This window comes from Neophocaena asiaeorientalis, unplaced genomic scaffold (genome assembly GCF_003031525.2).
Source record: "Neophocaena asiaeorientalis asiaeorientalis breed wild unplaced genomic scaffold, Neophocaena_asiaeorientalis_V1.1 scaffold76, whole genome shotgun sequence".
NCBI lineage: Eukaryota > Metazoa > Chordata > Mammalia > Artiodactyla > Phocoenidae > Neophocaena > Neophocaena asiaeorientalis.
Window position 1 is genome coordinate 1,237,576 of NW_020173668.1, and position 26,438 is coordinate 1,264,013.

Sequence of the window (26,438 nt, forward strand, 5' to 3'; positions counted from 1 at the left end):
CCTGAGTAATGTATCAGGGGAATAAATGTACAGGAACTAAGACTAGAAGACAAAATGGTTGTTAAGGTTTTGGAATCTTGATTTTTTTTTTTTGTAGTGTTCTTATCATATGCTTGGGATGTTAGTTTTGCAGTTTAAAAATGTTTTATAGCTCCTTAACTGAAACTTTAAAAAGTTTTAAACCTTTTCTCTTGCTTCCTTTCTCTCTACTACTTGCGTGTACACACAGCGTTCCTTTTCTTTCAGGGCATTTCTCAGTTTGTGATTAAATGGTTATAAGTGTGATTAATTGATTAATGCTTGTTTTCTTCTAAGATCCTCAAATGCAGGACTCTTGCTCATCAATGTCTTGTATCCCCAGTACCTGGCATATGATAGAGACTCGATTAAAAAATATTTCCTGACTAATGAATAGATAAGAGAACAGAATCAGCCAGTCTCAGCATTGCTCTTGGAAATATTTCCAATGAAAAGGGGCAGACTAATTCTCAGCACTAAAAGCCATCCTCTCTCTCTCTGGTGGTTATGATCTTAAATATTACATTTTAAGAGGAAAACAGAAGGACTAGAAAAAGGACTGTCAGTCTGGAGCCTGGAATCTGCATGTTTTAACAAGTGTCCCAGATGATTCTGAATCAGGTGGTCTAAGGCCACGCTTTGGAGAACATGCCCTAGTATATCCTATTGGAGTCTGAATCTTCACATCATTCATAGTCATCCAGCTTCCAAGAAAATCATGCTGATGTCACTGGGCCTATTTAATGTGAATCAGTCTTTATTCTGCACTTGTGTGGTGCATTAACAAATTCAACATACAAGATAGCGTTACATATTGTAGGTTAGCGTTACAGCATTATGCAGTTTCACACAATTCATGTTAGCTTTTTCGTTTTTTTCGTTTTTTTTTTTTTTTTAATTTGACACGTTTATTTTATTTTTGAGTTTCATTTTTACAAGAGAAGACACAAGGTAAAGAAAGACGACCACATCAGAGAAGGAGCATGGTGAGGGCAATGTCACTATCGTGGCCATAATAAAAGCCTTCCAAGAAAAAGGACTTGCATTATTCCCTCTCCTGAGCAAGCCGCCCCTGTCCCATGAGCCAGTTCTATCTGTTTTCACATCCAGAGCACCGCTCATAAACATGTACATCTTGGCTGTGCTCCACTGAGAAGAACTGAAGGAAGGACTAACTCATAAAAGGGACTTTTGTTATTAAGAAAAACTCTTGTCTTCCCAAAGGAATCAAGATATCAGCAGAGAAGGACTGACTCTTGGAAAATCAGAAGTGACCATTCCCTAACCTATTCCTGACCGTGAGTGCCTTGTGCAAAAGCTAGAATGTGACTCTCTTGTCTTTTAACTGACTCTTAGGAGTAGGCATTCCTCCTCCACCCTTATCCGTTAGCTCTGGGAGGAACAAATGTGAAAGCCAAAGCCAGCTAAGAAACTTTGGGACAGCAAAGTCAAGGTCACGATGGATCAGGCCTGAGGTAGGAGGGAGGAACCCTGTACTGTCCGCCTCTTTGCCATTTTTCTGAGAAAGACACCGAGGCAGCTCCTAGGCTACAGAACTACTGGTTCCTTCCCTGCCACCTCACCACCCACTGCTCAGTAGACCCAAAGAATGCAAGGAATAAAGCTACAAGGAGGTGGGGAAGAGAGGAGTTGGGTGAGGCTGCTTTCCCAGACTTATGTCAGGAGGAGCTACAGAGGCACACACAGCAGGGCAAAGGCCAGACTATCTCCACCTGTTGCTTTGCATTGTTTCTGGGAAGGAAACAAAAGCGGGTTGCTCAGCGATTTCTGATCTTTAGACATTAAGGCGATGAAGAGGAACCATTTAAAATTTTTCCTAATGGGGCTTCAGAGTGCTCCTGTCAGATTTACATGAAACTATCTCAAAATGCATTTTTAGAAAACAAAAATTATTTTCTTCTACATATGATACAGTATTTACATTCCATGGAGTGTTGGATAGAGACTGGTGGTGTGAACCCAACTGATGATGAGATCGTGAGTCAGATTATGGGGGATGTGGGATGACAGGGACAAGAACAGAGAGTGGGCTTTGTGCCTGCTCAGAACTGCTGCTCTGCATTGTCAAGAATCCAGGTTAAAAAAAAAAAAAGAAGAATGGGGGGTGGGCGGGGAACAGATTGGTTTTAAATCCACAGAGTTAAGGGAATGTCAAAGGCAACATCACCACTCTCCACAGAGACTCAGCCCTTCAACTCCCTTCTCAGAAGCAAGTCAGATAGTGATGTTCTTGTATGAATGTGGAATTTCAATCTTGGCTAATCTTTCAGGCCTTGGTTCAAGCTGCTGCTTATTTGACTTCCTTTTCAGGCTGGCAAAAATATCTACTGCCTATCCAGGCTTACTTATTGTCAGTGAAGTCTCTGCCATCTGAAAAGTCTCAACTCTAAGAGACACGGCTGGTCTAGGAATAAGATGTGACTTCTAATCCCAGCAAGATGCTGAATCTCTCTCAACCTCTATTGTCCACTGGAGGATTGAACTCTGTGGTTACGCATACCTTCATAATATCTTGAGATTCAGAAGTCCTAAGAACTAAGCACTTTGTTTTCAGGGAAAGGATGTTCTGAAAAAGTCCAAGTTATCTTTATTACTAATTTAGTCACAGGTACTCATTTAGTTATTTTTAAGAGCCATGATTGAAAAATTTTAAGAGAAAGAATAATTTCTGAAGTCCCTTTTCCTTATAAAGCAAAACCTCATCTAAGCTACTTGAGAAGACTTTAAAGCTTCTCAGTTTTCAGCATTTCTGGAAAAACAAAGGCCAGTTTAATCCTTCAAAACGCTGATGATTTCTAAACCATCAACCAACGAATGGCTGTCCTTCCAGACACAGTTACAAAGGGAGATGGCAGTCATCTCATTTTCCTTTCCTTGTCTTCATACCTACATTTGGGATCAGCTGGATGTATTCATTGGTACTATCCTGTAGCTGAATTTGAAGTCGCCAAAGCTCTTTTTAGACAAGTCATCTAGTTTTGTAAACCCAAATTCTACCTAAAAGTCTGATGTCTTCGTGTACTTGATCACAAATTAATCAAGGACTGCCTTTTACCCATTCATAGCAGGAGAGCTAATAACAAACATACCTCATTTCGCAAGTACTCTTTCTCCTGCAAACCCTGCCTTATCCGTTCCACGTTTGTTTCTTGGCTTACTACAGACCTCTGGACCTTGCGCTCAGTCAAAGAGCAGAAATGTAAGCGGTAACAGGGAGAAAAGATGGGGACGATAAAAACATGAGGTTTTACAAGAGCAAAAGATTCTTCCACAGAGGTGGGGAGTGAAAATAACTCTCTAGAGAAGCCCAGTAAAAAGAGACCGATTTCAGGTAGTCAGCAAATACAATTCGGCACAAAACACAATTTTCATGGATTAAAATCTGTACCTTGATGTTGGCAGTTAGGCTAATTTCTTCAGTTTGTATTAGACATGCAAGTATAAGGTTACATTTTTATATATAGACTTGTAGAGGTCTTTCCCTCTCTTTTTTTCCCCCATAAAAAAAGAACAAAAAGGGATTTCCTAGTGCCTTGCAAAGGAGAAAAATCATCATCGCTAAGAACTGATCTGCAGCTGTGGTCATGTGGGGTGTTCTTTGTGGGGTTTGTTTTGTAAGAAATTTTCTTCTACAGCTAAAATGAGGTTTTGAGTCCGCTTCTCTCTGTTTATCTCTCTCCCCACCATGTCCCTGCCCAGCCCGGCCCTGGGGTTAGAGGCAAGGAGAAGAGGATTAGTACTCGCTCAGACTGTGCCACTTGGCCACGGGTTTGCGGGGGCTCTCGCAGACCTCTCTCCAGTGTTCAGCACCGCTGACTGTGACACTGTGCGCCCCCAGGATCAGCCTCCCCACCACCTCGTTCTTGGTGGTGCGATCGAAGTCGATGACAAGGAACTCGATGCTGATGTCGGGCAGGAGGTCAGTGGGGATGTCGTAGATGAAAGACTCGTTGAAGACTGGGTTCAAAGTGCACTTCTTCACATGGGTTTTCTTCTTGGCAATGCGCTTTCTGCCGTAGTAGACGTTCACCTTGACGTAAGGATCTGGGGCCCCCAAAGAGATCAGAAAAAGGGAGACAGGCCTATGACACAGTCCTCTCCTATACAATGGTGGCTTCCGGTTGGGGAGGAGGGGCTTCTGCTGTTCATCTCCTTGGTGTCCCATCCCCCACCCCGTGTGGTCTTTAGTGACTGCACACTAAGTGTACGCTGACTGTGTACACGTCTGCCACCTGGACAAGGGGCCAAGGAAACCAGGCAGGCATGGAACAGAACAGCCACCTCGAGTCAGGGCCAAAGAAACCCCACGACATCAGGAAGCATTTTAAAGGGCACAGGGACTAACAAAGCCTGCAGGCTTGTTGCCGAGTCTCACCTGGAGCGAGGGCACAGCACCCAGCATGCATGCATAGCACTGAGGATACCTCGCCAAATGTAGAGACCCCATTTGCTTAACCAAAGCACCTTCCCAGCTACATTCATCAGGAAGAGAATGTAGACAGAGAGAAGAATGGGTGGACAATGAGAGGTGCCAGGGGTCCTGAAAGGTGGAGAGGGGGTGTCTGCGTCACAGGCAAGGGGCAGTGGTGGGTGGGGCGCGGACAGATAGAAATAGGTTGAAGTACAAACACATGAAAAAATGCTCAACATCACAAATTATCAGAGAAACGCAAATCAAAACTACAATGAGATATCACCTCACACCGGTCAGAATGGCCATCATCACAAAATCTACAAACAATAAACGCTGGAGAGGGTGTGGAGAAAAGCGAACCCTCTTGCACTGTTGGTAGGAATGTGAATTGATGCAGCCACTATGGAGAACAGTATGGAGGTTCCTTGGAAAACTAAAAATAGAACTACCATGTGACCCAGCGGTCCCACTACTGGGCATATACCCTGAGAGAACCATAATTCAAAGGGACACATGCACCCCACTGTTCATTGCAGCACTATTTACAATAGCCAGGACATGGAAACAGCCTAAATGTCCATCAACAGAGGAATGGATGAAGAGGATGTGGTACGTATATACAATGGAATGTTAGCCATAAAAAGGAATGAAATTGGGTCATCTGTAGAGACGTGGATGGACCTAGAGACTGTCATGCAGAGTGGGGTGGGTCAGAAAGAGAAAAACAAATATTGTATATTAACGCATATATGTGGAATCTGAAAAAATTGGTATAGACACATCTAGGTCTTATTTGCAAAGCAGAAATAGAGACAAAGACATAGAGAACAGATGTATGGATACCAAGAGGGGAAGGGAGGGGGATGAATTGGGAGACTGGGATTGACATATATACACTATTGATACTATGTATAAAGTAGATAGTTAATGGGGGCCTGCTGTATAGCACAGGGAACTCTACTCAGTGCTCTGTGGTGACCTAAATGGGAAGGAAATCCAAAAAAAGAGGGGATACATGTATACGTATAGCTGATTCACTTTGCTGTGTAGTAGAAACTAACACAACATTGTAAAGCAAATATACTCCAATTAAAACAAAGGTTAAAAAAAAAGAGAAAAAAGAAATAGGTTGAAGTAAATAGCTGCTACCTGAGAGACCAGTGATATCCATCTTCGGCAAGTGTCTGGCTTTGAGGACCACCACTGTCATTCTTTGTGCCACAGGCTGATATGACAGAGACACCTGGAGTTCCCCTCTGCTAATGCACTTCTGGGGAGAAGAAAGAGCAGGTGAGAATCCCGGCAGAGGGAGCAGGCCACAGCACAGAAAGCATGCGGAGGAAAAAGGAAATGTTCTCGTCATAATCCTGATACTAAATAAAATCATTTGCAGGGAGAGACAGCATAGCCTAGTATTTAGGAGCGCAGACTCTGAAGCCAGACAGGCCTGGATTCAAATCCTGACTCTACTTCTCATCTGTCTGACCCGGGACAAGCTGCTTCCACTTCCTCATCTGTAAAATGGCGATAAAAATAGTCCCAACTTCCCAGGATTAGTAAGAGGATTCGATAATTTAGAATTTGTAAAACACCACAGTGCCTGGCACACAGTGTGTACCAGAGATGTGCATTCTCTCCTATTCTCTCATTCAGTTCTTTTTAAAAAAAAATTTTTTTTCATACCAGGAGCATATGGAAATGTCTCTCGTAGGGTACTGAATGTGACTGAACTTTAAACTTAGCCATTAGCTTTTGAAATTGAAGTGCAAAAGAAAATAGACTTTAAAAAAGATGTTCATGGTATTCTCTGCTAGATTGAAGCCCCACATCTTTTCCTTACCCCTAACAAATTTATTTATTTATTTTAATTTTTTGCTGTGTTGGGTCTTCGCTGCTGTGCATGGACTTTCTCTAGTTGCAGCGAGCGGGGGCTACTCTTCATTACGGTGCGCGGGCTTCTCATTGCGGTGGCTTCTCTTGTGGCAGAGCACGGGCTCTAGGCGCGCAGGCTTCAGTAGTTGTGGCACACGGGCTCAGTAGTTGTGGCACGTGGGCTCTAGAGCGCAGGCTCAGTAGTTGTGGCGCACGGGCTTAGTTGCTCCATGGCATGTGGGATCTTCCCGGACCAGGGATAGAACCCATGTCCCCTGCATTGGCAGGCGGATTCTTAACCACTGCACCTCCATGGAAGTCCCTCATTCGGTTCTTGCCATAAAAAAAGTTTTGAAGACTGTATAGTGGGAGACAGGAAACTTAAGTTTGAGTAACTTGGCCAATTACTCACCAGCTGGCCCTGGGCAAGTCCCTGAACTTTCTGAAGCCTGTGCCTCCATTTCGCAAGGTGAATATCCACACCTGCTCCGCCTGCCCCAGTGTATGACCTTCAGAGTGTCTTCTCCAGCCACCTCGGATGCCTATAACTTTGTTTCCCCACCTTGAAATTTTATGCTAGGCTCTATTTTGAGCTTGGAAAAAGAAAAACCTCCAGTCCTCCAAGAACATTTTAAATAATATTTGGAGGACTTCCCTGGTGGCACAGTGGTTAAGAATCTGCCCGCCAATGCAGGGGATATGGGTTCGATCCCTGGTCCGGGAAGATCCCACATGCCACGGAGCAATTAAGCCCGTGTGTCACAACTACTGAGCCTGTGCTCTATAGCCCGTGAGCCATAACTACTGAGCCCACGTGCCACAACTATTGAAGCTCACACGCCTAGAGCCCGTGCTCCGCCACAAGAGAAGCCACCGCAATGAGAAGCCTGCGCACTGCAATGAAGAGTAGCCCCCCTCGCTGCAACTAGAGAGAGCCCACGCGCAGCTATGAAGACCCAACACAGCCAAAAACAAATAAATTTATATATATATTAAAAAAAACATTTGGATACTAATTACATGCCAGGTGCTGGGGATTCAGAACTGATAGGACTCAGTTCTTGCTCCAAGGAGCTTATCACGCACTAGAAGAGACAGAGATGTTTACTTGTCAGAAAAGTGAGAAGCCTGGAAATTCCCTGGCGGTCCAGTGGGTAGGTCTGCACTCTCACTGCTGAGGGCCTGGGTTCAATCCCTGGTCATGGAACTAACATCCTACAGGTCACGTGGCGCAGCCAAAAAAAAAAAATCCTCAGTGCTGTTGAGGGATTCAGGTGGAGGCTTTGCCAGCTGACATCTGGGCTGAGTTGATGGTGGGTGAGTAAGAGACACAGGCAACGGCCAGAGAGAAGATCCCGTGGGGCAGGGCGGCAGAATGGCCAGTACAAAGTCTTTGGGTGCTGAAAGGGTAGGCTGTGTTCAGAGAATGCTGAGAGGAGAGACTGTGCCTGATGTTGGGGTGCTGGCAGGAGGGACGGGCCAGGAACCCAGAGAGGTGGCTCAGGTGAAGGTGAAGGGCAGTGGGGGTGAGCTAACCAAACAGCAGAGCCAGCCGCAGCACCCAGGCAAGAGGAGGTCTGTAGGCATAGGTGCGACAGCTATTGTTGTTGTTAGTATATTAATAATAATACGAGCGACAGCTAGAGAAGGAGCTAAAGTAGAGAAAGACCAAAGTCAGAAAGCTCAGTTAAGAGGCTGCTGCAACAGGCTAGGGAAGAAATGATGACGCCTGGGACCAGGGCTGTGGCAGAGGAGATGGACCTGGGGTAGGATATGTCTCAGGAAGAATTGTCAGGATTTTCTGGGTTGGGGCAGCTAACTGGATGAAAATATAGGGGAGAGGGAAGAGATGGAGGGCTATTTCTTGTGTTTCTAGCTTAGGAAGTAGGGATGAGGCTGGGATAAAGAAAACAAAAGGAGGTGGGATAGGAGGACTTTAGGACATAATAAATTAAATTTGAGACAAAAAAAAAAAATTTCGAGACCAAATCATTCCTCCACTATCAACTCCTATTCCTTGTATTCTTCATAGCCCCAAAGGAATGTCACCTACTTGGGGAATTCTTAGATTGAACAAAAATAGACCAAACTGACCACCAGCCTTACATACGCCACATACCCACCAAAATGACTTGCTGTGCCCTCACTAAGTGCCGGGCACTCTGCTAGCAGCTAGGGCTGAAGACCCCTACCCTCCAGAAGCTCATGGGCTAGTGCACTGCCTGCTCAGGTGTGTCTGGTGCAGTAAAGAACAACAGCAGTAAATAATTTAGTTAGCTCATCAGTGAAAAACAAGTGGAAAACCCTAATAGTTGATGCTCTGATTATAAGTCTTAAGTCACCTCGAGGAATGAACTGTGATAATATTTCCATTTGGCTTAAAAAAGTTCTTGAGGCTATATTTCATACCAGGAGCATGTGGAAATGTCTCTCGTAGGGTACTAAATGTGACTGAATGTTAAACTTAGCCATTAGCTTTTGAAATTGAAGTACAAAAGTAAATAGACTTTAAAAAAGATGTCCATGGTATTCTCTGCTAGATTGAAGCCCCACATCTTTTCCTTACCCCTAACATATAGCCGGCTCTTGACTATATCCACGGGAAGTACCCTCAGCCAGTGTAAAATCACAGGCTGGTTGCCCTTGCCAGCCAGTATACTTCTGGGCTGCTTCCTTTTGACGAGTCAGAATGCAGTCAGAGAAGGTAAACTCATTTTTACTATCAGCCACGTCCAAATGGCATCGGGAAAGTAATCCCTCACGAAAAAGAAAATTAAATGCCTTCTGAAACATTCACAACTGGCCTGCCCAATACAGTAGGCGCTAGCTACATGTGTCTATTTAAACTTTAATTCATTAAAATGAAATAAAATTAAAATTTTAGTTTCTCAATCACGCTGGCCATATTTCAAGTGCTCAGTATCCACATGTGGCCAGTGGCTACCATACTGGACAGTGCAGATATAGAACATCTCCACCATCATAGCATCCAGTACATAGTGCTGATATAGAAAGAACTTCTGGATTATTTGGGCCACTGCTCCCCTCCATTTCCATGAATAATGAAATGTTAACCAGTTTTGATATCCATCTCTGGGACCATCCTTGAATATTGGTATCTAAATGTTAAATATGCAATCTTGGGGACTTCCCTGGTGGTCCAGTGGGTACGACTCTGTGCTCCCAATGCAGGGGGACTACACCCCACATACATGCCACAACTAAGAGCCTGCATGCTGCACCTAAAAGATCCTGCGTGCCCCAGCTAAGACCCTGTGCAGCTAAACTACATAAATATTAAAAAAAAAAAGAAAGTTTAAAAAAAAGAGTTTTATTTGTAAAAATAACATTGAGTACAAGATTATACTTAGGTTTTCTGGTTATTTATTTAAAACTCTGTTTCAAGAAAAAAAACAACTGTTTCCTAAATCATCCATTGTAGCAAAATCATCCTAATTTAAATCCCGTGCCCCTTCCTTAGTTCGTTGGGAAGGTGGACAACTTCTGGTTACCTTCACAATAATTTCCTCCCCTAAAATCACTCCTCAGACAACTGTTCTCCATCTGATCCCCCCCTCCCTTCATCTTTGGCCATTTTACATGGGCAGAACGCCCATCCCCATTCAGCTGCCCCTTTGTGATGCCCAAGTCTGCAGCCACAACACCACCTGAATGCCATTCCATTCTGCATTGAAGGCCTGGAGTTTCAAGTCTCCCCCTCCCCCCTCCCCTTCTCTTTCCACCCAATTGCCATTCCAAGCGGCATTGTCAATGACTCTTTGTCAAGGGCTCTTTGTCAAGGGCTGGGAGCGAACTCTGTTTCCCAGCCCCTTGGCCTAGTGAGGTAAAGACCCTGTTGGGGGGCAGGCAAGCAGAAGGACAAGGGGGAGAAAGGGTTTTATCCATGCCTGACAGAGCTGGGAGGCTTTGCTCTCAGAGAGCGGGATCCTTTCTCACTCCGTGGAAAAGAGGAACAAGAGCAGTGGTCCTAAAGAAGACGTTCAGCTGAAGGAAATACTTAGGCGAGGGATAAGTCTATTTCTTATAATTAGCAGGGCCCCGCCCACAGTCATTTTCTAGCCACAGCATCTTTGCAAAGAGGAGGACTCATGCGTCCTCAATAAACCTTCATTGGGGCTAGAAGTTCTCAGGGCTACCTCCACATAAATCACAGTCATGAGAAAACAAAAGAAACAAAACCCTCAACATTCAATCACATCCCTCCTTGTCTTCTCCCCAATACACAAATATAGCATCTTTCTTTTTTGTGTGTGTGGTTTTATTTATTTACTTATTTTACATAGCAATTTTCTTTATTGTTCCTGGATAACTGACATTCCTTTTTCTTTCTCTCTTTTCAGTCCCTTTTGACTAGACTGGATGAACTCCAAGGTCTCTTGTAAATCTGAGATTCTAAGAATCCTATCATTCCCATGACCATTGTCCCAGGTCATGAACACCAATCTGGTGGTAGAAAGACAGGAAATGGTTTGGGAAACAGTGACCTGAAGAAATTAGGAGTCTAACAACTCTCTATTATCCACCTTGTAAATCACTTCTTTCCCACTGTCTCTTCTTTAACCCCAGCCCTCGCTGAACCACCTCCCTTCTCCTTGTGGGGGATGTATTATGGGAATGTAAATTCACTTTTATTTCTATCTGAATAAAATACTAGGAAAAAAAAAAAGCTGCCACTAAAAAAAAAATCCAGTTCCAAAGTCCAACTCAGAGAGTTTTGGGCATTGTAGAGTTTATACTGTGAACTTTTTTCATTAATAATTGAGTGTTAATTTTTAATGCTTCTTATATCTTTCTGTATATTCCTAAGAGCTGAGTACTCTCACAGAGTCAATCCATTAGCCTTCGTGATCCAGCCTAGAGGGAGACTGAGGCGGAGTAGGTAACTGCTTGCCCAGAATTAGTCAGTGAAATGGACAGAATCAGAAATCATGACCAGTCCAGGGCTTCTTCAACTGGACTGCAGTGGACTGTAATAACGGAAAGGACAAGAGCTGAATTTTCTGCTAAAGGTCAGGAAATGCAGTTAGGGTTGGGTGGTTGTCTAGAGAAATGCAGTTCTCACCAGTCTCCGCCCAGGAACATTTGGCTCCATTATTGTAAGGGGGTACCTTACCCAGACCAGAAAGAGCTCTTTACAGACAGTGTGGAATAGTCCAAAGCAGCTCTAACTGATGAGCCATATGGGGAGATCCAGAAAGGGCAGGTTCTTGGCTACAGTAGGGAGGGTTTAGGGTGGACATTTGGAGGCTGTACTGCTAGGGAATCAGGGGGACGAGTGACTAGAGAGATGACAGCCACGACCCAGGATGGAACACAGCTCTGCCCACTGGCACTGGTTGGGGAAAACAGGCTTAGGACACCTGGGAGGCTGCAAGGCTCTGGGGTGGTGCTGCAGGGGCTCTGGGTGTCCTGTCTGGAGCCTCTTCCAGGGCATTGGCTCAGGATTGGCTCAGGGTGTTGCTCAGGATCCCAGCCCCGGCTTATCCCTCCTGAAGGGTGTTAATAAAGTGGAAAGAAGCTTGGCTCTCCCCAAGAGCCCCTGGCAGTTTAGCAAATGCCATTGTCTGTGCTCCCTGCCCAGTGTCCTGGATTTGAGGCTGTTTTGTTCCCAGCCCAAATCAGTCCCTTTCCTTGCCGGTGTCTTCCCAGCTGCAGCTTGGTACAGAGCCATCCTCCACAGTCAGCCGTGGGCTGCGACTGCATGAGCTGTCTGAAGGAGTCCAGCTAGTTGGTGGATTTACCAGGCTGGTGCTCCAGCGAAGGCTGTGCTGGGAAAGAACCACCCTGCAAGGAGAGCTAGATGAAGGCAGGAAGTAGAGCACTGGAGCTGCTGTAAAGGGGAGTCAGGAATCAGGGGAGCGGGTTGGCAGAATCTGGAGGAAAAGAAATGGAAGGAGAGGGGAAGGGATGCAGGGAGATGAGACAGGTCACTACTGCAGCTTCTGTCCAGGCCTTCTGAGTCCAACCTCAGAGGATATAAGAACTCTTGCTGTCTTGGACTCGGGGATGTCTCATTGCATCCTGGCAACAGACCAGTGTTTATGCCCTGACCAAATGCCTCTAATGGTCTTTGAAATGTTTGGACTCCTCCGGCCCCTGTGAGGTAGAGCTGAGTGGACCATGTGGCAGCAGTGGTTCTCTGGGCAATGGCATGGCTGGGCTGGCTGCAGTGGGACAGGCGCCTACACAGCAGAGGGGGTAAGAACACACGTTCAGAGGGAGCCACTTCCTGCCTCCCCTCCCCTCCCCAGCCTGGCACTGCACAGTGCCCTTCAGCAGTGGCCAAACCTTGTTTCTGGGAGCTCACTGCACACTCAGCCCTGCTGGCCTGGAAGCCTCCTTCCAGTCCTGAGCCTCCTGCCTCCCCACTGAGTCTGGCGTGGGATGGCAGCTGAAGAAGGCAGTAAGAGATCAGTAAGGCATCTACAGGCAGAGCTCTTTCTGGGAAAAGTGCAGTTGACTTTAGTGGCCCTGATATCCTTTCTGAACCTTCTACCCTCTTCTCCACTGATCCAGGCCTCCCTTGTCTTCCTCCTTCACTTTGTCAAAACAAAATATAAATACCTACAAATCATATATCTCTCCCAGGGATCAAACTTTATTAATAATAGAAATAATAATAGTAATAATAATCATGGTTCCCATTTATTGAAGGTTTACTATGGGCTAGGGATTATGTAAATTCATCATCTTAATTCCTGTAAGAAACTGAGACTTAGAGAATTTAAGCAGCTTGCTCAAGGTCACTTAACGGGTAGAATTTAGATTCAAACTCAGGTTTGACTTCAAAGTCCTTGCTATTAACTCCTTATGGTAAATCCTGAAAAAGGAATGAAACTCTCAGTGTAAAATTTCAACAACTTCTTTCATAGCACCTACCATACTCACTGTGTGATAATTGCCAAGATTTTTTTGTATTTCTCCTCCACTGAAGTAAAAGCTCCATAAGGGCAATGGTATGCCAGGTATATTATCTTATTGGATCCTCATAACCCATAAGGAAGGCAATATTATCAGCTCCATTTTACAGATGGGGAAATAGAAGCTTAGAAGAGTTAAGTAACTCATCCACATCACACAGTTGCAAAGTGGTGAGCTGGAAGGTGAAGCCAGGCAGTCTGAATCAAGAGCCCTCGTGCTGAACCGCAGAGCTACACTGCCTCCCAGACTGAGGAGGAAATGAACTAGTGGGGCTGGGGGTTACAGTTCTTGCATCCCTGAAATAACTCAAGAGCCAATGCTGGCCCAGTAGAGAGGAGGCAGGATGGAGGGCTCTCATCCCCCTTCTAATGCAAACAAGGAGAGGAGGAATGGGGAGAGAAGTATCTGTGGCAAAGGTTTGGGCCTGGGTAAGGGGCCCAAAGGGTGGAGCAGTTAAGTTTCATTTATAAAATGGTTAAAAGTCATACAGATGATACTACTTACCTCTCTATATTTGGGTTGGGAAAGGGAAGCTGAAGGGAAAATTACTGATTTCACAGTTTCTCAGCTGTGAGAAATAAGTTCACTAGAGGAAGATCACACATTTTGGATTAGAAATTAGCCCCCTTATCCCTGAAGTGATGGGTCTGTGACTGGTGAGCCAGCCTGCTCCAAGCAAGCTGGAGGCAGCATCAGGATGCCAACCGCTAAGTGAAATTTCAGAAGCTACCTGCCCTTCTCTCCTCGTGAAGTTGCTTCTTGGAGGAGACCTAACCTGCCAGGTTCTCTGTCTTACTTTGACCACTGCTTATCCTTGACAGCCAAGAGCTTCCTCTCTATAGCCCCTCTTTGCCATCCATCTCATCCCTCCCCTCCCACTTGTCCCCTTCTCTCCCCCAACCTACCATCCCTCCCCAACACACTCTTCCTCCTCACCTGGATGTTCCTTTTGATGATGTCCCTGGTCAGCTGTACCTTGCCTGTGCTGGGGTCTACTCCAGCCAACGGCACCATGACCTCCCCAATGACGTCATCCCGGGAGAAGCGGTCAAAGCTGAGGACGAGGAAGTGCAGTACCAGGTCCTGAAGCTGGCTGTATGGGATGCCATAGAAGGTGAAGGTCTCGTCAAACACAGGGTCCAGGGTCTTCCGCAGCACTCTGGTCTTCACCCGATGCCGCTTGTCGGGAAGGATGGTCATTTTGATGTAGGGGTCAGAGCCCTGGGTTTGGTCATCCATCACTGGCAGCCCGTGAGCCTCCTGGATTGTCACCACCAGGGCTTTTTTGGGGAAGTTATAGTCCACTGAGAAGGTGAGGGATCCTAGCATGACATCCTCTTCTGGAGAGGATGGAGAAGTGGTTTTGCTCTCCCCGGGGGTCAGGCTCGCAATGGGGCTCCTCAGTTCTTCCCCATAGTCCACTTTGATGGGTAATTGGTCTATACAAGATCCAGAACTAGGACCCTTGTCTTGGCCCAGCAGGCCAGCCTCTGCTGCGTCCACCAACAGGTTCCCGCGTCCACCTTCCCTCGCAGGGCCATCTTTGTCTCTCCGCACTTTAATGATTTTCTTCTTGTTGCTGAGGGTCTCTGGGTATATGCTGATGCCTTTGAGCATATGAATAAACTTGTATGGTGGGTTCTTGTGCTTCTTCTCTGCCTGCTGGTGGCAGCATGTCCAGACAAAGACGGTCACCGAGACACACACCACCAGCACAGAGGCCCCGATGAGGCCAGCGACCACTGGCGACACATCTGAAGGTGGAGACCAGAGACGTGTCAAGGCAGGTGGACCTCAACCCCTGCCCAGAGCACCCCTGCTTAGTGCTTCTGGCTGGAGCCAAGCTAATCTGTAACCTAGCCTCCAAAGCAAAACTTGCTCATCTGGGCTTATGAACTTCTCCCCTCTCTTGGAGATTCCCTCACCCAGCCTCTCCAACCAATCCATGGCTCTTCCTTTCCACCAAACGTGGATGAAATACTTATCTTCTCTGGAAAGCCTCCCCTGAAGTGCCCCACCTGACTGCCTGTTCTTTTCTTGGCCTTCCCTCAGCACTTATGGTTTGCTCATATTGATTTGTGTTTCACATAAAGCCGCCCTATAGGTCGGCTGAGGTGTTATAGGTCACGTTTTTACAGGAGAACCCATTCACCTCAACTGTTACACAAGGGTATGAACTGTGTCTGGTTTCAGGAGGATAGTCCACAGCATCCAGCACAGGGTTTGCAACAGTGGGCTTGTGTGGACTGACTGACTGACAGGTAGGGTAGAGGGATGTGGGGCTGATTTTGGATGGTTTTGGTAGGGTGCCCAAGGGTGATAAAAGTAGGTGGGTGGTAAAAAAAAAAAAAAAAGTAGGTGGGTGGTAAGAAGTAGAAGAACTCTGTGTCTAAGTACTTGAAATATGTTCCAAATTTCAGCTCCCAGGTATTTAAAATACTTGTATTTTAAGATAAAATAATGAAATAAAATAATTAAATTAAAAGACTTGTGTTTTAAGATAAAATAATAAAATCTTTTAGTATGAAATACAAGTATTTTAAATAGGGAGAAATAGGGACTGTGGAAAATGTCAGACCTTGTCATCTTCTTAGTAAGGTTTTCCCTGACCACCCTATTTAAAAGTGTAAACTTTTCCACCCCTGAGACCCACACTTCCTGGCCCTGCTTAATTTTCTCTACATGTCTTGTCATGCTTCTCTCTCTCTCTCTCTCACACACATACACACACACACACACAAACATACACAGGCACACACATATACATAAGAATATATATACACACACACATATAATTTTACTATTTATTGTCTGTCTTCACTAGAATGTAAGTTTCATAAGGACAAGGATTTTGTCTGTTTAGCTCATTTCTGTATCCTCAGCACTAAAAACACCTTACAGGTACTTAATATATATTTGTTAAGTAAACAAATAACTAAACAGAAACAGATTTTTTTCCTTCCCCTCCTCTAGTCTTGTCTTTTCCTGCACAAATCGGGCCCCTGACTTCGATAATTAGGTTTGGGGATTTCCTCCCCCTTAAGTTCACTGAAGCCAAATTGGGTTTAGGCCTTAAAGATCTAGATAAGGCCTATAGTTATCCATACTACTCATTAGGGTAAGTCTTGGGTAGGGCAAGGGAAATAAGGAAATAAATGTGATTCTAGCATATTCCAGATTCTTCCTAGAACATCCTTCCACCATGTATATGCCTGGCTCATGGCCTCACTCACTGAAGGCCTCTGTTCCAAACTTCATCTTATCAGAGAAGCATTTCCTGACTGCTCCAAGTAAGATGATATCCCGTTTACCCTGCTTTATTTTTCTTCATAGCACTTATTACCCCTGACATATATTTGTCTGTCTTCCCTCACTAGGTAAGTGTAACAAGAATAGTGACTGTTTTGTTCACTGCTGTATTCCCAGGTCCTAGAACCATGTGGCACATAGTAAGTGTTCAAATGAATTAGTCAATTCAAAACAGCTTCCACTTTAGGAGTTTGGGATTAGCAGATACAAACTACTCTATGTAAAAGAGATAAACAGCAAGATTCTACTATATAGCACAGGAAACTATATTCAATATCCTGTAAGAAACCATAATAGAAAAGAATATGAAAAAGAACATTCTTTTATATAGAAAATATATAATCAAATCACTATTCTGTACATCAGAAACTAACACAATATTGTAAATCAACTATACCTCAATAAAAAATAAAAAACAGCTTCCACAGATTGGAAAAACAGGATGAGGTCAATATTATTACACATAACAGGGATAAATGTAAAATTCTATTTGCCCTTCAAAACCTATCGATAGGCAATGGGAGACCTTACTTGATGAATGTGAGTAAAAATAACTTAGTTTAGATGACAAAAAGCTTGGAGTATAATTAGGCTGATTCTAAGTTATATTATCAGTGCAATGTCCAGATCACAGGAGGGGTAGTATAATTTCATCTGCACTGGTCACGACACATATGGAGTATTCTATCTAGTACTGACAAGAATAAAAATTGGTATTTTTTGTGTACCTTTGTGATATCCCTGCCAGGCATCATGTTAGAGATTTTTCTCTCCGAAACAAATAACTCATTGAATAGGTACCATTAATATCCCCACTTTACAACTGAGGAAGCTGGGGACTCAGATCTACACTAGGCCACATAGTAGCAAATGGTAGTGATGGGATTTAAACCCTGGTCTATCTGACACCAGAATGTCTCTACATTATGGATAAGCAGGATAGTAGAGGGCCTGGAAACCATATCAAGTGAGGAGAAATTGAAGGAACTGGAGCTGAGGGGTCTGGGAATAATAACGATCTTCAATTATTTAAGGCATTTTGCTGGAAGAAGGTCTGATGTGATTTTACTTTGGAGGGCAGGTCTAACATGAGCACGTACAGGCTACAGGAAGACAGATTCTGACTCAATGAAAAGAATCAAATTATTGTTAGAACTGCCTCTCAGTGGCCCAGATGGCTTCAGGAGGCAGTGAATCTCCATTTGAAAACTTTCAGAGATTGGATCACCTTAGTCAGGCATATTCTTTTTTTTTTTTTTGCGGTACACGGGCCTCTCACTGTTGTGGCCTCTCCTGTTGCGGAGCACAGGCTCTGGACGCGCAGGTTCAGCGGCCATGGCTCACGGGCCCAGCCGCTCCGCGGCATGTGGGATCTTCCCGGACCGGGGCACGAACCCGTGTCTCCTGCATCGGCAGGCGGACTCTCAACCACTGCGCCACCAGGGAAGCCCAGGCATATTCTAAAAAAGATTTCTTTAATGAGGATTGGAATAAACGTCTCTGAAATTCTTTCTACCTCAGACATTCCAAGGTTCTATGAAAGTTGGGACCAGGTAAGAAAAGAAGTGGTTACATTTTGAAATATTAATGTAGATTAGGAGTAAAGCCATTTAACAAAGTAAACCAAGGTGACTGTGTCCATGGCCATACTGAATAATAACAGCATTTATTTTCAGAGTATCAAGTGAAATAAAAGCTGTTAGGGAGAGGTTTCACAAAATGGGAGCAGCCTTAGCTGTAAGCACCTTGAGAGTGGGCAGAAACAACACCCTGTTCATTTTTGAATCCCTGAGTCTCTTGCATCTAACAGGAGCTCAGTAAATATTTGCTTGAACAATTGATTGGGTTCAGTTGTCAATCAGAATAGGCACAATTTGAAAAAGTGGCTCTCCATTCACCCATGAGGGACTTCCTGAAAATTGCTTGCTACCGATTAGTAAAACTGAATATTGATTGTCTCTATGAGAAGAGAAAAGCAGGGAACTACCAAGACAAGTATATTTTTGAGAATGATTTGAAAGGGAGTCTAAAGGCCTGGGATGGGAGACATCTGAGTGATCCTTTTGGCTCTACCATAGATTTACTCTGTGATCTTGAGAGATCCCCACTGTTGCTTACAGTCCCTCAACTTTTATTGCTAGAAAATAGAGGTGGAGCAGGTAAAAGAGAAGAAGAAGGATTTTCATCTTTCAGGAGGATAGAGAAGAAAAAAAAGAGAAATGGATGAATCCACTTGTGAATTACCTAGGCGATCTCCTCCACCTTGTTTCCCACTTTTGTCCTACTGTCTTCTTCATTTTAGTATTTGTTAACCCCTGCCTCTCTCCCCCCGCCCCCAAGACGGTGAACTAGAAAAATCAGAGATATTGTCTAGCTTTAGTCAAAAGCTTGGTGGGAAAAGGAAGTTGGAACTAAAAGCTGAAGTGAGTGTTTTCAAGTAGTAGTAAATTGCAGTGACCCATGCTGCTTGCTCCTTTTGTCCTCCAAGGTCATGGATAATTGAGTGTTGGCTTGGTGAATCTCTCAAGGGCTAGGGAGTTTGAAATGAAGTGCTCTGTGAGATGTGAAAAAGTCAGAAGTGGCAGTTCTCTGTAGAGGGGATCCTCTGTATGGATTTAAAGATCTGCAAGACACATCTGGGCGTTGTCCAATTCTCTCAGTCTCTGACCAGCCCTGCTTATTGACACTTCCTTTGCTAAAATAGCTTTTCCCTGTCAAGTAGGCCAGCGTGACACAGTAAAATGAGAATGAACTTTGGCATCAACTGGAAATTGGTTTAAATCCTAGCACTACCCTAACTAGTTTGTTTTACTTTGGCCAAGTTATTTTATCTCCCTTAGCCTCAGTTTCCTCATCTAGCAAATATATATGATAATGAATACACTTGAGGATATTTGTAAGGATTAAATAAAATGTAGTATGTAAGGGCCTGATAATTTCTTTTTCCACTAACATTTTCTCTACAGCATCTAACTTTCCAAGGACTCTGGAACTGCAATTAAAAGAAAAGAATATGTTGGAAAGAAGGCATAAGAAGAAAAAGAAAGAGCAAGAAGAAAAATCATGAGGTGCTCATGTGATGACAAAAGGGACATCTATTTTGGAAATTTAGGACTCAAAGAATAAAAATGCAGAAGGTGAAGTGGAAGAAAGAAATATAATCAAGATTTAGCCTTAGGGAATCAGTGCAAACAAGTAGTAAATGGGTGTGATCTGTCGTCTGTATGCTTTCTCTGATCTGATGTCTTCTTCCCGGCATTGAGGGGATAGAGCACACTGGGTTCTGTTCATTTCCATAAACCTTTTACTCGGGAGTGAGAAAAGCCATTTCCTAGTTGGATTGTGGCCCCACCCTAAACACTGGAGTCTGGATGCTCAAACCTTCTGGATTGTCTGAGGGATAGAATCTCTTAAGGGAAAAGGAGGAACCCTAGGCTGATAGCAACTCTCACTGACTTCTCCCATACAAACTGGGATAGAACTGAGGGAGAAACAAGGCAATTCTTTTTTATTTTGGGGCCAGCAAAGCATAGCACAGGAAGTTTGCTACCCTAGCACATTTTGGAGGAATCCCCCAGAGGAAAAACTCGCTTCTCGAGCTTTTCTTTCCCATCTGCTTTCCTATTTTCTACCCCACTCTGTTCCAGGGAGTGTAACTGATCTTGGAGCCCGTAGGGTTGGGTCGGGGACCAGCAGCTCCGAGATGACGTAATGCTTTCTCTGGTACACAAAGCGGCCTCCCCGGGCTCTGCCTTTTTCGCCCCTCCCCCTCCGGCCTGGATCGGGCCCCCGCCAGCACCAGCGCGGGTGAGTCCCCCTTTTTGAAAAGCCAGCCTAGGGAAACAGGGAACAAAGGCCTGGGAAGAAGAGCCTAGGCGCTGCCAGGAGGCCCAGAAATAGACATCACGTCATCCCCCAGCCCAGCAGCGCCAAGCGCCATTTGGTAGCTACGGACGGATCCCATCATTACGATGCAGAATAGAAATTGCAGGGTTCACATTTCCTCCTAGCCCCAGCATCCAGCTGACCGGCTTAAGGAGTGGCTTCCTTTTTGCTCCCCACCCCCGCACCCCTCTTTCCCCAGAGGCCGCTGCCTCCCCTGGCTGCCAGCCACACAGCCCACAGTCCCCAAGCTGCCATCTTGATGCCCCATCTCCCTTGCCACCTCCCTCCCCCGCAGGCCTGAGGAGTGGGAGGGGGAGGAAGGGGCACCGCCCTGCGTGCCCCAAGGGGGAGGGCTCGGGCTACCTCACCTCTCCTCCCCCAGAAGGTGGGGTTCACATCCTCCTCAAGCTCTCTGCTTCTCACCTCCAGCAGTGCTGACAGCGCACCATACAAGGTTTTAGCATCCTGGACCTCCCCACCCTCGGTGTGGCTCTGGCCTTCTCAGCCCGTGCAGCCCATAGCTTAAGTTCGGGTGCCGTACACTGCCTGCTACCCACCACAGTAGGCCCGATTCTACCCGCCACCACAGGCCTGATTCTAGAGGGGCTGGCACTTGAAGGCCCTGGTCTGGGCTTCACGCTCTGCCCAGCTGCTGGGCTCCCTTGGCTTTGCAACGGTTTCACCTACCCCAGGCTTAGTTTGCCAGATTCTACTTACCAAAGCTAGGTCGGATATTGGTGATCTCAGCCATGTCGTAATCAGAGGCTATTGCTATAAATGCTTTTGCAATGGTCAGACAACTCTGGGACCTCCGGTCAGTACGGAGGCCGCCGCTGCAGAGCGCTAGGTCAGGAGAAGGGGAAGGTATCTGGCGGACGCCTCCTGCGACGGTCTGGTCTCTGGTTGCCAGCTGCGGTCGCCTCTTAAGATGCTCCAGGGATGCTCTGAGCTAAGGAAGCAGGTGCAGCCAGACTGGTCCTGATGCGAGGTAGGCCCCGCCTTCCTCCGAACGGCCCTCGGCAGAAGACTCCGCCTCTGTCCGAAAAGTTCCGGAAGGCAAGCCCCGCCCTTTTCCGGAAGATCTCTGGGCGGGCACCTCTCCCGTCGCCAAGATTTCCAGAGAATGAGACCCCGCCTACTGATGGGCTGTGGGTCTGTAAGGCGAAAACCCCGAGGCCTAAGGACAAGAGTAGGTACTTTACCGTATGAGATCCCCTAGATCTTGTGATTCCGGTTCCCTTGGCTTAATATAGCAGCAGAATGTTCTGGCAGGATTTTGGAAAAATAAAATTCTATATTGCCTGCATTTCAGTATTAGTTGCCTTTATTGTTATGCGTTTCTGAGACCACTAAAGGTTATTATGGAAACTTTCTTAAACTTCAGAAGTTCTGATTAAAGACCAAACCTGGTGTTGGTTTCACAACTCTGAAAATTTACTGAAAATAATTTAATTGTATAAGTAAAACGGATCGATTCTGTAATGTGTAAATTGAAGCTGTTTTTAAAAAAGACTAAAAAAGAGTGCTAAAGTTAATCAGTGTTGGATATTTCTCTTCCAAAAGCTTCAAGTGCTTAGAACTGCTTAGGGAAGTGAGTGAGAGAGAGAGAGAGAGAGAGAGAGAGCGCCAGCGAGCAAACCAACAGATCTGTGTATTCTGTAGTTTCAAAAGCAGGACACAAGTGAAACTCCAAGCTTCTAGAGATTTCCTTGACATTTGGAAGAGTTAGAATGATTTACGTAAGAGTCAGACTACTGGCGGTTATCTCCATGATTACATCAAGTTCATCATTTTTGGCTGTGGATACTTTCATCCTGTCGGATTCTGTTTACAGACAGAATCACGTCAAATAAATTATTTAAATGCATAAATATTTGTTGATGGTTCACCTGTAAAGTGAGAGAGTTGAATGTATTTTTTCAGCTTTGACGTTCTGTCCTCGTAGAAGAGAGGAAAGAACAGTTCCAGGAGTTACTCATTCATTCAAAACATATGTATTGAATTTATTGGACATCGACTATTCCCCAGGCACCTTCCTGGACACTGGATTAATGCATTAGAAGCTAGAGTCAGGATACCTGATTCCTTCTGATAGCTGTGTATCTTTGTGAAATCACTTACCCAGCTTAGCCAAAAATTTGTCCTGTGTAAATTGGAAGGTATAATAATACCATTGTCCCATAGGATTTATTGTGAAGATTAAAAAAAAGAATCACCTTTGATAACGTAGGTGAAAGCATTTTGTAAGCAGAGTATTATACAGATATGAATAATTACTATGGATTGAGTCCAAGACTGCCTTAGCTTTATTCAGGAAACTGCACTATTTGTAACCCAGTGATTCCTCTTTCTGGAATTTTATGAATTCTCCATTTCCTTGGTCCTGAATTCCAAGTGTCTAGAGGCGAGAAGGATTAATTGTCAACTTAAACCACTGAACCTTAACCCCCAGTTTTGTTTTGTGTAGGATAGCTCCATGGACAGAGAAAGCGAGGTATTGCCTTTAAATTTTTTTGCCAACAACGGACATACTAGCCCTTTGGCTTCTTTCTGCCCTAAAATAAGATGGCACCTGTGGTTGGCGCATGCTCCTTGATGCCCTGACTCCGCGCACCGCGACTCGGGGGCGCGCACGTCAGTCACTGACGTTGGCTGACTTCCGGTGGTACCGAAGCTGAGTTTCCGCGGGATCGGGCAGGCTGGTGAGGGTACTGGGTCGTGTACCGTGGGGCGGGAAGAGGCAGGTGGGAGCTGGACGTCCGGGCGAAGGATGTCCAGGCTAAGGCGGTCGGGTCTGAGGGCTGGTGCGGGGTGCGTGACAGAGGTAGGGGAGTGAAGGCGTGTAGCTGGGAGTGGGGACTTGGGCCAGCGCTCGGCGGCGAGGTCAAAAGCGCAGTTAGGACCCCTTTGTGAAATCTTTTCCCAGGAGGAGTCCGCGCTGGGCCTGCCTCCGGATTTGCATTCATTCACTGTCGGTCTGACTGCAGTTCCCAAGGTGTGGGGGGGGTGTTCTTTAGAGCCTCTGCTGCCTTTGAAGTGCCGGAGCTGATCCCTGCACGCTACTGACTTTGAATAGTAGCTGCCTTTCTTTTTTTTCTTTTTTCCTCGTTTTTTGGACCTCAGTAATTTATCTGAAATATAAGACTCGCCTGAACTAATCCCACTCCCTTTCATTCTCTCTTTCCATTTCCTTATCAGCGAAATCTTCAGGTGTTTATTGAACTTTAATTATCAAGATAAGGACATTAGTTGATTTGGCATGGGTAGGGGAATCTCTCCTAGTGTCCCGGAGAAACTGAATTAAGGAGGTTTAAAACTAACCTTATAGTTGAGACTCTTAGAAAGAACTTTATTTTGCAGTCCTCTAGTCCATGCTTTCATCTAGTCCCCTGGTAGATGGGCATTCAGGCCTTGCCTCAACATTGTCAGTGATGAAGAACTCACTGTAACAGGAGGGAGATTATTCTATTCTTGGACCTATTGTATTGAGAATAAAGTTTTTTTGGGGTAGAAAGATGCAATCAGTTTCCATATAATGCTCTTGATCCAAGATGCATAGAATAAGCACAGAATAGGAAGTTCACACACTCTTTCATTCATTCATTCGAGGAACATTTATTGAGTATCTACAATAGGGCAGATACTGCTGAGTACTAGGCGTACTAGCTGCAAAGAGTCCTTTCCCTCAAAAAGCACATTGTTTTGGGGCAGGATGGTGGGAAGGAGACAAGAAGCAATCATAAAAGTGGTAAGTATGAAAAAAGAGGTTTGCAAATAGCTGCTATGCGAACATAAGAGAAGATACCGTCCACTTTAGGTTAGTGTTGCCATTAAAGTATGATAATTGGAATTGAAGCCAAGAGTCCAGAAGTAACATAGAGAACAGTTAGGAATCTCTTTCTTGTTTTCAACACAAAATTTCTGTTAATATAGTCTAACCTTTTTAAACAACCACACTTTGCTTTTGGATTGTTTCTGTTAATGGAAATACCTGTTTATGAAAGCAACAATAGCAAACATTTATTGATCTAAGAAATTACTATCTAATGATGTAGGTGCTATTTTTATTTCATTTTATAGCTGAAGAAACTGAGATTCAGTTTAAGTAACTTATGCAAGGTCACAAAGCTGGAGAGAAGCTTGACTCCGCAGTTTGCTTTCAGCATCACGTTATTTTGCCTCCCTGATGGTAATAATAATAACTAACACTAATCACCTACTATTTAATTCTTGTAACAACTGCATGAGGTGAGAACAATTATTTTTATTTTACAGTTGCGGAAACCAAAGTTTGGAGAGGTTAAGTCACTCAGCCAAGATAACACACTAATCAGTAATAGAGTTAGGATTTGAACTCAGGTAGTCTAACACTGTCTCTCATCTTCCACCTAATGGGACATTGTGCATTTGGTGTAAAGTACCGTGTTCATGATTGAACATGAATAAGTGAAAAGATTTGAGGAAATGTTATTATCATTAATTAATAGGAAGGTGATAAGAACTTGCCTTTATCCTTTCAGGATGGAACAGAAGTGGGACTTGCAAAATGTTGCCCTGTAAGAAGAGAAGAACTACATTGACAGAGTCCCCACAGCATCAGGGCAACCAGGAGGAAGATGACTTAGACCTAGAGTCAGCTGTTAAACCAGAATCTGACCAAGTTAAAGACCTGGGGTCAGTGTCAGTGTCCTGGGGTCCAAGTTACGGCAGAGCAGCTGGCCTTGAAGTGCAGTCTGTGCAGGATGCAGGAAGTCAGCTTGGTATGGAGGACCCATCTTTGAGCTCTGGGATGCTCACCGAGGACACAAACACACCAGTTGTAGAAGCTGTCGATGTGGCCATCTCTCAGGGAATCACCCTACCTTCCTTGGAGTCTTCCCAGCCCCTAAATATACACATTGGTAAAGGAAAACTCCAGGCCACTAGTTCAAGGAGAGGGAAGAAAATTACACTCAGGCCTGGGTCACTTGCTCAAGAAGACAGAGGTGATCATCTTATCGCAAAGGAGCCTTTTTCAGGAGATCCTAGTGAAGAATTCAAGGAAGAAGGAGGTAAGATATGGAAGGTCTTAGGTTACATTTTCCTTGTCAGTACCCGCTTGCCATTGCCTTTGCTGTTGTCATCGCACTCTCTGCAGTGCCTTTACAAAATAGCGTTTCTGAAAGAGGATGCTGATTTGCTATGGAATTGGAGCTGTGGTGCTTGTAAGGGTCAGCGTTGAACGTTATGAATGGGTGGAAACTTTCTTCTCCCCTGCCATTTCCTGGATCATCTTCTGTATCCTTTCCTTTCTCTTATCTTTTCATCATTTCTGGAGGGATGAACTATGTATGGCCTTTTGTGATTTGGTAAGTATTTATGAAGTGGGCCTTGAGGAGGGGCAGTGGCTTAAAGGGAGAGACTGCTGCCTGCATCTACAGAGGTGACATAACCCTTAGGACTTGAAGGATGAGTTGTGGTTTGATGGACTGGTGGCATGGAGTATCTTAGGCCAAGAACAGTCTGGGCAGAGGCAGAGGCAGAAGCAGAAGAGGTAGTGAGAGATATCTTCAGAGTGGTAGATTGTGTTTAGATTGTGAAGGGCTTTGTTTTTCACACTTAAATGTTTCAATTTTTCCTGAAGGTTATAGCCAATTAACAAAAGAAGCAGAAGGCATAGTTCTGACCTCAGAAAGCTTATAGTCTAGTTGGGAAGACAAGACACTGCTCCAAATGAATTATGGATAATTCATTTGGAGCAGTTTAAGATATTATGTGATTAAGTGCTAGTGTGGTACAAGTAATTAGGATTTTTGAAATCAGAACTTGGATTGATAGGATTGGACGGATTGGGGTGAAGGAGTGGAGGCAGAATAGCATTTTCTACAAACACGTAGAAGTGCTGTGTTTGTGTGGGAGGGTAGCAGGGCTTCAGATAGAAAGGATAGATCCAGATTACTATACAGAGCCATGCTGCCATGCCCTTGAGACTGTATAA

The 26,438-nt window shown here is 44.8% G+C and overlaps 2 protein-coding genes across 4 annotated transcripts in view; one reads left to right on the forward strand and one right to left on the reverse strand.

Annotated features, from left to right (window-relative positions):
- Positions 1 to 752: 752 nt before the first annotated feature.
- On the reverse strand, positions 753 to 21,396 carry SYT11 (synaptotagmin 11). Its single transcript, XM_024748342.1, has 4 exons — positions 21,179 to 21,396; positions 14,204 to 15,021; positions 5,600 to 5,723; positions 753 to 4,083 (listed from the first exon to the last, which is right to left on the reverse strand). The coding sequence occupies exons 1-4, from the start codon at positions 21,210 to 21,212 to the stop codon at positions 3,773 to 3,775; spliced, it is 1,287 nt and encodes a 428-aa protein (XP_024604110.1). The 5' UTR covers positions 21,213 to 21,396; the 3' UTR covers positions 753 to 3,772.
- A 1,711-nt stretch (positions 21,397 to 23,107) lies between these two features.
- The window catches only part of GON4L (gon-4 like), an 83,671-nt gene continuing 80,340 nt past the window's right edge, over positions 23,108 to 26,438 (forward strand). For 2 of the 3 annotated variants that reach the window (XM_024748099.1, XM_024748101.1), the window contains exons 1-2: positions 23,108 to 23,163; positions 24,982 to 25,512. In XM_024748099.1, the coding sequence (XP_024603867.1) occupies positions 25,008 to 25,512 (505 nt within the window). In that variant the 5' untranslated portion in view covers positions 23,108 to 23,163; positions 24,982 to 25,007. Of the gene's footprint in view, positions 23,164 to 23,965; positions 24,210 to 24,981; positions 25,513 to 26,438 lie in introns of those variants that run through there. The other variant, XM_024748100.1, reaches the window with a different exon arrangement.

Bases quoted from the DNA above. Each gene is read 5' to 3' on its own strand.
- SYT11 (XM_024748342.1), bottom strand. From the start codon at position 21,212: ATGGCTGAGATCACCAATATCCGACCTAGCTTTG. The intron at 15,022-21,178 runs GTAAGTAGAATC...CTCCACCTTCAG, and splicing joins CAATATCCGACCTAGCTTTG to ATGTGTCGCCAGTGGTCGCT. The intron at 5,724-14,203 runs GTGAGGAGGAAG...TCTTCTCCCCAG, and splicing joins TCATCAAAAGGAACATCCAG to AAGTGCATTAGCAGAGGGGA.